Source organism: Telopea speciosissima, chromosome 5 (genome assembly GCF_018873765.1).
Source record: "Telopea speciosissima isolate NSW1024214 ecotype Mountain lineage chromosome 5, Tspe_v1, whole genome shotgun sequence".
NCBI classification, from domain to species: Eukaryota; Viridiplantae; Streptophyta; class Magnoliopsida; order Proteales; family Proteaceae; genus Telopea; species Telopea speciosissima.
The window spans coordinates 12,068,452-12,081,361 of NC_057920.1; the positions used below are offsets into that span (position 1 = coordinate 12,068,452).

Sequence of the window (12,910 nt, forward strand, 5' to 3'; positions counted from 1 at the left end):
GCATTGATTGTAAGGGTTCAAGTTTTGAGTTAGAGAGTGCTTATCTTCTCCTGGGTTGGATTGGGGTAAGGCGGGTTTGGTCCCCCCCCCCCCCCTCCCTTTTCATAATCACTAATATAATCTTAGGGGCTTCCCTGGGTCCTCGATAATATTCGGATTAAAAAAAACAATTGATTGTTTTGGAATGAAACAATGGCTAAATGGGTATGAGGTCTACTATCACATGACCCTTTTGTGTTTATTGATATCATAAATCACACGATTCCAATTAGGGTTGCAACAGCGTTGGGTTGGGCCGGGCCTTTTAAAACCCCAACCTAAACCTGAATTCCCTTAGCTGGGCTGGGCCCAGGCCCAATCCTGATCCACCCTCAGGGTCGGGCTGGGTTGACCTTAATTGGCACTAACCATTGGGGGGGGGGGGAAAGGAGATGCATGGACTGGCTAGATTGAGAAGAAGAAGAAGAAGAAGAAAGAAAAGCAAGAAAATAAAGAAAGAAGAGAAAGAAAAAGGAAAAGAAAGCATGAGGAAGAAGACAAGATTGGGTTCTACCCGATTCCTCTACCTTCACCCGGTCCGACCCTATCTCAGGGCTAAAAATTCCCAACCCCAACCTGCCCTCAGGGCCAGAATATCTCAACCCAAGCCCTGTCTAGACTCATGATAGACCAGGGCGGTTAGGGCCAAACTTTCACCCCTAATTCCAACTCTCATCAAATAATTCTGATGCATATCATAATCCATGAACCTTATCCAGAAAATAAAAAAAAGGGAAGTCTTTCACTATTTTGTCATATTCATGAGAGTTATCGGAATTGATGGACCGTATCAATCAAATTTGGATTGGTATCTGCAGTAATCAATACCGATATGATCTGCTACGTATAATTGGTATCGAGCAAAGTAATGTTTTTTTTAATTCTAATTTGCTGCTAATTTGAATCGATACTATTCGATCTGTATCAATATTGTATTGTTATCGGATGTGACCGATACAAGATACGATTACACGTTCAAAATTTTGGGTGGATCGTGATAGATGGCTCGACACGCACTGTCGTTTTGCATAAAGATGACCGTTGGTCTGCTCGATTAATAGTTAGAAAGGAAAGCAAGCAATCATCAATGGAGTTTTGCCTCTCCCCTGAATCAGAAAAAGGCGAAGAAGAAGATATTGAAGTGGACGACGACATGGCAGAGAAGAAAGGAAAGGATGCAGTCATTTGCCCTCACTCTGAATCAGAAGAAGAAGATTATGAGGTAGACGACGAAGAGACGAGTAGTCAATCTTGCAGGTATTACATTCCGTATTCCTGGGCTGACATTACTTCTATAAATGTGAAAAATTCGAACGATGGTAGCCTCGAACGCCTTTCTTTTCTTGTGTTGAATTTGAGTTTGCTATGTGTGGTGGGATCAGCGACGAGGGGAGCGACTGGAACGAGGAGGAAGAAGCCGATTTTGAGTCCTCCGAAGATAGTGATGACGATGAAGGAGGTTCAGAGTCAACCAAGGTGCTCGACATTAAAGACAGCTACAACAGAGTCATCCACTTTCTCAGAGGTGAGGCTCATTCCCATCTTTGCCAATCTCTCTCTGTTTTTCCTTCTTCCACTCTTCTGCATTCAGTAGATCTTTTTACCTTTTTTGTTAGGGCATGGTGCACAAGTTCATTTCAGTAAATACTCGTGCGTATAGTGTTCTTGTTGCACATTCCCGAACCTTTTTAGATGACCTCTTCAGGCCTCGCATTCTAAGTTTCAGAAATGTATTTATTCATGAATTTATCCTGCCTGATTTTTCAATTTCCATCGATATCAATATATAGCTACACTAAACTTATATGTCTTGTATTTTTGTTGCCTAAAATTCATCTCTGTATAGTGTTGCTGATCTTTATAGCCATCTGGCAGAGTTTACCTTATAGTTTTTGATGATTCCAACCCTGTTTTGATGCTATGAGCAGTATCATCCAAGATCTTTGAAAGCCTCTACAATTCCTAAATACATCCATTACCTCCATTAACGTAAATTTAAGTATCTACAGAAAATTAAGTCCTTGAAGACAGGCTAGTTTTCTGATCCGACGGGAAAAAATTGTGTTTAGAGATTTTTCTCTAACCATAACCTCAAATGATGGGCAGCCTAGGATGTAAAGATTGCTGAGTGAACATTTTTCATGTTGTAATTCAGTTTTTCTTGTTGTGTGCAGAAATAGGATGAGAAATATTTATGCTTGATGTTTGAGAACCAAGAAATGTATCTATTTAAAATGCTGATCCTTTAATAATCAATATCTCTAGAGAGAATTGGTTAATGTATTGGCAAAAGAGAATCTTATGTGGGATGACCAAAGTCTCAATGTGGTGATAAGCTAGAGTTAAAAGATATGTAATGTGGGGTCTTGAAAAGCAAGGCATAGATGGAATTAGGTTTAGGCTCCCAAAGTGGGAATAGCTGAGATGAAGTTGAGATAGAGTGTAAGACTAAAAAGGAAGAACACATCTTAGGAACATTGCATAATTCTGATTAGCAGCAAGATGATGGAAAAAAAAAGCTACAGTGACTTGTTCTCGATAAATGAAGATCCATGAATGCAAATGAGGAATGGTGAAAGTGCATTAGGAACTTCATAGGATTGTTTGACCACTGGGTTGGACCCTATGTCGCATCGCATGGATGCAGGTATGGGTCTCAGACTCAATAATCATCCCCCCCAAAAAAAAAAAAAAAAGTAGGATTCTCAGATCCATGAATCAAATGAGGAATGGTGAAAGTGCATTAGAACTTCTAGGATTGTTGACCACTGGGTTGGACCCTTGTCGCATGGATGCAGGTATGGGGTCTCAGACCAATAATCATCCCCAAAAAAAAAAAAAAAACAGAAGTAGGATTCAGGGACTCTAGAGGTATACAGATTTTTAATATTTTCTGTATTGTTAGATATTTTAATATTATAAAAATATTTTTTAAGTGTAATTAGAGGGTTCAAACTAATTATATGATCTTCTAGGCCCCAAAGTGTAAGTTACTGCATCAATTCCTTTCTAAAGAGAAAGATTCCAAACAGGGGTTCTTAGTAGGAGGCATGGCTTTGGTTGTTGACCCTGGTTTATTATTACACACAAATTTTTTTTTTGTATGGGGGGGGTGGTGTTGGACGGGTGGGTGGGAATGGAGGGCTGGTGGGGGATGAGTTCTTGTAAAATAGGTTGGACCACTGACTGCTAACCTGGACAGTCATACCAACAGCTTGAACCATCAGTTTTTAAAAACCATTGAAATGTAAATGAACCATTTCGTTCAAATTTTTTGACCAACAGACTTTAGTTGATAGTTATTTCACATAATATTAAAAAATATTATTCCATTAAACATGGTAATTGCAAAAGACTTTGTTCGTGTTGTAAAAATGACATATTTTCTATAATAAAATTTTTCTTTTTCACCTACACCATTTGGGTTGTGCAGACTTTCAACCCAGACGGTCCAACCATCAGACTACCTTCCACAAGCTAGAATGGTTCTAGCTCCAATCTAGATTTTAAGGGAAGAATAATGAAAAGATCTACAAGGAAAAGTGGAATGCAGGCATCGTAGTGAAAAAGAGAATTTAGAGCTTATGATGTAACAGAGTATATCATCCTAGGTAGAGTTTAATTGTGGAACAATATTTGTGTGGCAACCTTACAAAGGTGGATGAAGCTCTGTTGATTCTTTTGGTTTATGTAAAATATGAAGATATTGATCTTATTACTTTAGCTATAATAACTGAGTTTGGTTAAGGTTAATTTATATATTATGGATACATCTTTGCAAGTTACTATTGTTTATCAATTTGAACGTAGTCTCAATGCTTGGAAAGCTTACCTGCTGTCTAAAACTGTGGATAAAAGATATGATCAACTCAAATGCCAAGATGGTTTAATATTAATCTGTCCACTGGGAATTCTTGTTTTCTCTTCCATCATTATCAGTTTCCATGTCCTTCAACTTTATTTCACTAGTGTGTCTTGATCAGCCAATGTCTTACAATTTTTGCTGCTCCAGTCACCTGAACTTCTATTTTTGCTTCTAATAAGCATGTTGTCCTATTTCTCCCATATGAACACAAAAAGGGTGTTATGGTATCTTTGAGTTTCTCAGAAATGAGCGGTGGTTTTTCCTGAAATTCTGATCAAATATTTGAGATAACTGATTATTCTCCTAACGCTATGTAGGAGAAAGTGATGTACAAGAACTTAAACTAGTAGAGTGCAAAGCATATATCTTTGAGTTTCTCAGAAATGAGTGGTGCTTTTTCCTGAAATTCTGATCAAATATTTGAGATAACTGATTATTCTCCTAACGCTATGTAGGAGAAAGTGATGTACAAGAACTTAAACTAGTAGAGTGCAAAGCATACTTGCGGAAGCATGGATTGAGATTAACAGGAAACAAAGCAGTTTGTATACAAAGAATGAAGGAGCATTGGAGGTCAGCTTTTTTTATGCAGAAACATATGCTTTTACACATTATCATCATCTTTATACTATTGTGGCCGTTCACGGATTGCTTGCTCTAGTTGTTTTAGGATGAAGGACCTCTATTTTTCTTGCTGATTCAATTTCATGCATTATTCTTTTCTGCTTCCATAAGTATTTGATTGACATGCAGTAGTTTATCATAAAAATTAGTTCTAAACAGGATGACTTAAGTCATGATTGCAGGATATACAAGCCATCCTAACTACCTATAATCCTACTAGAGTAGATATGTGGAACTCACCACCTAATACCGCCCTTAAGAGTGTTCTTTTTTTTTTTTTTGGGGGGGGGGGGGTGGGGAGGAGGGGTCTCTAGGAGTGAGAGTGTGGGCCAAATGCCCTTGAAAGAGTTTCTAGCCCAAAATATTACGAGTTATTTGTTTTTTATCTATTGTTTTCGGGAGATCGGAAAAAGTCCAGAACGTCTATTTTCTTGGGTATGCTCATCAGCTTCAAACCTTTGGTCTATTTTCTTATCTAGCATGTCCCCTTTGAAGTTGTACATCTAATTCCTGTGAGAGTGGCTCATGCATGAGGGGGTGCAAATGATGCAAGAATCAATATGACATCTGTAATATCCTCAGAATGCAACTCTAGTTAAACCAGAAGGCATCTAATAAATACTTCATGCCTAGTCACAGATACATCTTATATTTTTCATGTAACCAATGTTTTGGGTAGATTCCCATGGATTTGTAAAGGGAAGGCTGTGGCATTTTCATATGGATTGGCTTTCAAATATCCACTTTGACTGTCACACAAGTAGCGTAAGGACTAGTGATATGTTAACCCTTTTTCTCCTTTCCCTTAATGACCTACAATTGAAATCTCTCTGTCCTACCTACTATTCATCCCATATAAAATTACATTCCTTCTTTGGTTTTGCTCGTCCACCCCCTCCTCCCTTTTTCATTTGGTTGAGTAGTGGGAAAAGTCTGTTGAAATATAGTTCATTCTTTATAGCTTCCACCTGCAAAGGCAAGATTATAATTGATGAATACCATAGTCTCACATAAGTTCATGTTCAGTCTTTTACTTTCTTTTTTATTGTTAATGGAAAATTTTTGCAAAAATACATTTCACTCTTTATAGTTTCCACCTGCAAAGTCAGGGATTCTTGAATAAACATATACTGTCTCAGGGGGTTAGAATGCTAGTTCCTTTCTTGCTCTCAATCAATCTCCAAGGCAGATAAAAGAGCCTTGTGTCTGGAAGAGGCAATATGTTGAGTCAGGCTGGGTTATGCATCAAGGGTTACAGCTGACTGCCCATCCTAACCCTGCTCCAGGCTGAAATCAGGTCAGGCTGCCCATAGTGACTTGAAGCAGTTCAGGTCATAGAATCCTCAATCCTAGCATGTCTTGGATTCAATATCTGGTTGGGAGTAGTCCATCCATGCCCAAGCAGGTGACTAGGTGAGGTTAGCGCGTTTAAATTTGCTACTTTGTCAGGTTGGCCCCCAGAATAGGAGCCTTAGACAAACCTGCATGAACATGAATCCTAAAAGATGAGGCCAGTTTTCTGTAGTGGTGTATGCAGCACATGCCCTCATAAATACAAGGAACCTTTGTCGATTTATTAATGAATCGATATCAACATTTAATATGGATATGGAGTGTTGGGTTCGGTTAAAAATGATCGCAGAGATACAGGAGTATTATTTCCATGATGTAGAAAGATGTTGGTAGAGTTTAATTTAAAGATGTAGAAAGATGGTGATGATAATTATTTCGATAAGCAATCAAAAGAGGCTTACTTATTGGTTGCACTCATGATATCATACCAATCAGATATGTTGAATGCTAATGATCCCATGGCCTATAATTGACCTGGAAAATCAATTTGAGTCAAGTTTAATTTTTTTATACCTCTTCATGTATTAGCACTTCAGTAGTTTATACCTTTTTCCTACTTGTTTCTAGGATTGTCTTTATTTTTTTGGATGAAAAAATGTGCTTTGCTTTAATCAGGCTTGCAGCTTGTACCCTCTTTCCACTTTGAAAACACTGAGCAACTTGCTCACTATGATTTTTCATTTCTCAGGATAGAAGATGGAATGGGTGAGAAACTATATCCAAGATCATCTTTTTTCATTAACTGTACAGGTAGAGTGTTTTTTTTTTTTAAATTCTTTTTACATCTTCTTATAGACATAGTGACATCATTATTGGGGAAAAATACATTCTACCTTTGCAGGTGATGTCTGTACAGGTGATGTTGTTTTGTTTACACAAAGGGTTCATGAGAGGTACTTGAAGTTTTCAAATCCTTCTATTTTTGTCCCACAATTCATAATCAGTGTCGTTTTCTATTCGGGACTGATTTTGTTTCTTTTTTGAATTTGAGCTTCTGATTCAAATAGATATGACAAAGTGACAAGGAATGGGGATCTTCTGGGAAAACGAACTATAGCTGGAAAGGTTGTGAAGGAAAGTTATGGTGCAGCAAAACAGCAACATACCTTCACGGTAAGATTGCAATAAGTGAGGTGAATTTTGGAAGAAATTGAGGTTGAGTATTGGGTGGAATCTTGCAATTTACCCAGTGTCAAGTGGACTGGGATCCACTGTTCAATGGTCTGGTCAAGGAGATCAGTTTTACCAAACATCAAACCAGAACTATATGCTCTACATGTTGTAGGTTATTGTACAGTCTCCTCTTAAATAATTTTTTTTTTTCTGTATGCATATCCAGATAATTTTGTGCAACTCGGTTAGTTGTCTCTGCCATTTCCTTGAAGAAAATGCAGTTCAATTTTTGGGACTAGGAGATCTCCTTGCATACATCAAACCAGCACTATATGCTCTATATGTTGTAGGTTATTATTGTACAGTCTCCTCTTTAATAAAAAATTTTGCTGTGTACGCATATCCAGATAATTTTGTGCAACTCGGTCAGTTGTCTCTGTCAGTTGAATTTTTGGGACTAGGAGATCTCCTTGCTTTGACCCATTTAGTGGATGTCCCTTACACCCTAGATGTGTACCATGGTTCCACCTACTAATTGGTGTATGAACTTGTTAAGTGTCCCCAAGTTTCATCATGCTAGTAATTGCAGTTTATGTATGTGATAAGGTTGAAGTACTCTGGAGTAAGGGTTTCAAGAGATTGCCTCCACTGTTTCCTTTGCTTGTGAAGGGCCGTAACCTCTACAGATTTAAGACTTTTCGACAGGTAAATTAGCTATCTATATGTTATGCATACTAAGTTTTTTATTAGAACATTTTTTCTTGTTCTGGTTGAAAGCTCTATAAATTATGTTTGAGAACATGACCCATGGGAAGATGAAAACTTTTCATCCTTCGTATGCCTAAAAGTAAAACATGGCAGAGAGAACATATGGAAAAGCTTGCAATCACAGTGTTTTTCAAACTTTTGCTCTAACCTCAGTTTCTCTAATGCTCTTTGTCTCCTGTGATATGGGTCACACTGTTTTTCAATAATCTCATGGTATAATCTTTAGGTAAGCAGTCCTTGAGCCCTAAATAAATGCGATAGTTCTTACAACCAACTACCCTTACACTTCATATCTACCCTTACACTTCATGTCTTTTCTTACAACCAACCTCAAACCACTTCAATTTTGACCTAACCCGCATCCTTTAACCCTCCAAGTTGTATCATATCATTCCTCACTGGTGCATTAATTGATTTTTGTTGCACAAAGCTGGATCATTGCTTTCAATTTCTCCTCATCTTATCATTTATTTCTGTTCCTTTTATGTTCTTTTGAATGCATCCATTACAGAGTACAGACCATTTTATCTTTAACTTATATTAGTCATTAATTAATAAATTATACAACATTTACTACGGATATATTAACTAAGGAAGTTTGTTTTGCATTTTTTTGGGGGGAAATTACACTTCAGTGATCTTTTTAATAAAACATCAAAAGTATCAATTATGAATATTAGAATTAAGATGTACATCCATGGTGGAGTATTCTGAGTTTTTATAAAGAAAAGCCCGTATGCTATACATCCGAGAAGAACAAGAAATACTCAAGACGACATCTCACATAATAAAGAAAACAATTGAACAAAAAAGAAAATAAAGACTGAACAAGAATGCAGTATCATGAGGGAACCCAACTGTAATTGACCCAAATAATAAAAAAGGAAATAAAGATGCAGCCACCAATGAATTTAGCAAGATCAGTTCTTAAACCTAGAGGGATGTTATTCTTGAGAAGGAACAATATGAGGGTATATATGTTCAATGGATTCTTCAACTTCTCAACATATCATCTTGGAGAATCTTAGACAAATTAAAGTTGACAGGTAAAAACTGTTCCAAACACATTCCCCAGTGAATAAAGATACCCCACCATAAAGCTGCAACTTCCACAGCTTGTTCCATTCAAAAACTCTAGTACTCTACCATTACCGGCTTATCTCTCAGGGATCTCATAAGCTGTATTTGTAACAAGATTTTCAGCTAATCACATTGATTGAAGATTTATATGGGACAAAGTTTTACTGTAATGTTTCTTTCTTATAGCGCTGGGATAATGAAGAAGAAAGATCCATTGTTCTTGCCGAAAAGCACAAAAGAGGCGGAGAAGCAAGGCGTCTTAAAGCAACGAGGACAGCAAGACCTGCAAATCAAGGTTTGACATCTTCATGGACTGCATGTGCTTGTGTGCGTGTGTCCATTAATTTAGCATGCAAAAGCATGTCCATATTGTAAGCATACGAAACAATCTGATCATGCAGGATGTCCAAAGAGAAGGAGAAACCAAGAATGTGCGAAAAGACAGAAGCATCTTGATTCCCAAGGAAAGGCCCCATTACTTGAACAGGGAAAACCAAAGAGAGTCACTAGGGGAATAATTCCTAAATCATCTTTGAGAAACCTGGAAGATAAAGTCCCTACTTTTCAAGCCCATTCACAAAATGGTCAACTCAAGGATTCTCAAAGAAAGGCACCATTACTTGAACAGGGAAAACCAAAGAGAGTCACCAGGGAAATAATTCCTAAATCATCTTTGAGAAACTTGGAAGATAAAGTTCCTCCTTTTCAAGTCCATTCACAAAATGGTCAACGCAAGGATTCTCAGTTTATGGGCCATGAAAATAGAGGGCCATGCCATGTTTATAACTACAGAGCAGGTTCTGCTTTAGATGCAATGAGATTGGCACCTTTCAGGGATTGTACAAATCAAAAGCTGGTGCCTACAATCAGGCATCGAAGGTACAAACAGAGCAGCTATGGTTTCCATGGATACCAGTATGGTGAGAGGAATGTAAACTGTTTTGTGAACCAACGTGGTAGTTTACATCAAGGGTACAATCAGAGCAACCATGGTTTCCATTCATACCCAGATACTGCATACCAGTTTGGTGAGAGGAATATAAACAATTTTGTGGACCAAGGTGGTAGTTTACATCCAATATCTATGGAAGCTGAAATGTATGGACGACGAAGGAGTGCTTTCCTGCATTGTCCTATGAGGAGACCTGGGAGCTGATGGTTGTGGTGTCTTGATGTGGAGATGCTGCAGGGCTGGGAAGAAATGCATGGGGCACCAAAATCTGCCATTCTAATTCAAATTTGGTTTGCCTTTCTTTTTGTCAAAATTCATTTCGGTTTGGATATGCTTATCCAAATGTTCTTCCACCATGTTGAGGCATGTGGACAATTGTTTTGGCTGACTGTTGGATTTGATATACACCTTATTGATTGTCCATACCTTAAATTTAAGACTCAAATTCAATCAAATATTTCTACCAAGAAAAAAAAAAAATTCAATCAAATATCATTCCATATATGTTCGTAGATCCTATATGCCCATGCCAGTGATCAAGAACTCGACTGAAACTTGTCGAAACCGTCGAGTTGTCTCGGTTTCGAGACGAGTTGGACTGAAACTTTTAAAAATCCCTTAACTCGGCCTGGTTTCGAGCGTTTCGGTATGGTTTCGACCAAAACCCACGGTTTTGATCGAAAGCAGGTCGAAACGGTCAAAACCATGACCAAACAACATGCTTTTTCCTTGGTTTTAGCTGAATTGAACATGATGCCAATAATTCACAGACCAAGCATCTTTACTTTTAGGTGCAGAACCATACTACATAGCCTTATCTTCTACTCCTACCTTCTTTTTCCCATTCAAACCAATGACAGTCTTATCTTCTATTCCTATCTTCTTCTCCTATTCTTTATTTTTGCATCTTCTTCTCCTTATTTATTTCTTTCTTTTAGTTAAAATTCCATTCTGGGTCAAAGTCGTCCATTCTTCCAAAGATTTTTGGCTCAAAATGGAGAAAAGGATCTGATGAAGAAATATTTGGGAGAAATGAAGTTGTTCTTGGTATTCCTTTCGTTCTATTATATTCTATTCCACAGTAATTGTTCAAATTGTATGCTGTGTTGTTTTGTTGATTTTGTTTATTTTTTTGGGGTTCATAGATCTTGAAAAGAGGATCATTTCAAGGAGGAGAGCAGTTTTTATGGAGTCATCTCCTTGTATGACAAAAAACTTCCCAGGTGGGCTGGGGAGATCAATAAAGAGTTTGGCATTAAATTCTAACCCTGTACTTTTCTTTTTCCAATCGGTAATGGACTATCAGACCAATTGGTCCCATAACATGTCATGGGATACATAAGTTGTGCATTCAAAGGAACGGCTTCGCAATCTTTAGTGGTACGCTGCTTGTGGATTAGACCCACCAAGAAACTCCACATGGAATTGAACAGGGGCATCTTAATGTTTTATTTGGATTTTTATAATACCATTTTAGTGTTTGTATTGTATCAGCACGTACGTTAGCAAACTTGGGGTCAATAACCACAAGTACTATTTTCAGTGATTTTTTTGTGAATATAATTTATGGGTTGTGTTTAAAATGTGAAAAATAGGCAACCTGCAAAAAACCAGACCTAAAAAACCTTGTTTTGGGGTCCAAATCTTGGTTTCCCCATCAATGGGAAAAACCCCCAGGTTTCGACCGAGATATGGTCGAAATTGAGATGAACTCAATTTCTGACTGGTCGAAACCTTGCTGAAACCCGAGTTTTAGAACCTTGATCCATGCACACACCTGAAATCCCCAAATTTTCAAACTTTGATTTCGTCCAACGACCCAAACTCCATTTGGATTGAAAGTTGACATGTAAACAGGGGTCTTGGGGTTTTCACAAAATTTAGGCTCATTCAATCTGCCATGTGGCTAATATTGGGGACAGTTTATTCAAGAGTCCACCTTTCACATATAGAGATGCAGATAAATGAGTTAAGCATGTTCCATGGGATGATGCTTTTTCATTCATGAGGGTCTGTTTGTTTCCATAAAAAAATGTTCTTCCAAATAAAATCCTACAATAAAAAAATTACACCATATACTATTTCTTTTGAGTAGGGCTGTAAATGGATCGGATTCGGCTCGGATAATGCTATATCCGCATCCGCATCCGATTGGCTATCGGGCGGATTCGGATAGTGCTAAACGGATACGGAGACTGATATGGATCGGATTTTTTATCCGTTTACATGTAAATATAGCTTTTCGGATAGCTATAGTCTATCCATATCCGCATCCGTTTAGCTTTCGGACGGATTCGGATAGTGCTAAACAGATACGGACACAGATACGGAAATGGATTTCAGCTATTCATTTACACCCCTTACTTTTGAGCCTCTCTCAACATCAATGTTCTAATTTACATCAAAACAAACACAAGAAAAGCATGTTTTATAAGAAGAGGAATTTTTTTCCATCTATTTTACATGGAAACAAATAGAGCCTTCAACTTGTTTGTCTACATATAGAAATCATGTAAAAGGAAAATTTACATGTATAGTCTTACTTTTTGTATTTATTTTAAAGGAAAAGGTTGGGCACGCCGCTCGTGTGTCACCGAATGTTGTTTCTATCTCTTTCTTCCCTTTGTGAAATAACCGCTGCCTCTTTTGTATGATGCCTCGTCCTGTGTCCCCATCGATGCCGATGCGGTTTACTAATGTGTGGCACGCGGTGGTATTCCTATCCCTCTCCCTTATTTTATCCAAAATATTTTCTTTTATTCAATTTTTACTCAAAGAACCTAGTGGGAGCAATTTACTCTGTGAGTCTGTGTCATAACCTTAGTTAGTAAGTTCGGGAACGGCAATTGAACGGGAGTAGATACGTTCGACAATTAAATGAACTAGACGACAATAATACTTTTAAAAAATTCAACATAATAAAACGCATACGACAATAATATGATACGTGTTTAATTCGACCCCTCTATAAGCAAAAATATGGGCATATATTTACTATGTAATAGACATGCACCACCTAATAAACAAAATAATAGCATATAGATAATAATTTTATAAAAAAGAAACCTCACAACTTAAAAAGAAATGGAACAGAGCTTATCTGCCTATGCAATCAC

General features: G+C 37.6%; 1 protein-coding gene across 1 annotated transcript; it reads left to right on the top strand.

Moving 5' to 3' along the window:
• The first annotated feature begins 1,126 nt into the window (after positions 1-1,126).
• On the top strand, positions 1,127-10,003 carry LOC122662786 (zinc finger CCCH domain-containing protein 62-like). Its single transcript, XM_043858500.1, has 10 exons — positions 1,127-1,296; positions 1,422-1,564; positions 4,360-4,477; positions 6,570-6,631; positions 6,723-6,774; positions 6,889-6,994; positions 7,601-7,699; positions 9,029-9,138; positions 9,212-9,437; positions 9,579-10,003. Exons 1-10 carry the CDS (start codon positions 1,127-1,129, stop codon positions 9,996-9,998), a joined length of 1,506 nt encoding a protein of 501 aa, XP_043714435.1. The 3' UTR covers positions 9,999-10,003.
• The last annotated feature ends 2,907 nt before the right edge of the window (positions 10,004-12,910 follow it).

Coding starts and splice junctions, on each gene's coding strand:
- LOC122662786 (XM_043858500.1), top strand. CDS start 1,127: ATGGAGTTTTGCCTCTCCCCTGAATCAGAAAAAGGCGAAGAAGAAGAT. Junction 4,478..6,569: donor AGAATGAAGGAGCATTGGAG/GTCAGCTTTTTT, acceptor TTCATTTCTCAG/GATAGAAGATGGAATGGGTG. Junction 7,700..9,028: donor GATTTAAGACTTTTCGACAG/GTAAATTAGCTA, acceptor TCTTTCTTATAG/CGCTGGGATAATGAAGAAGA.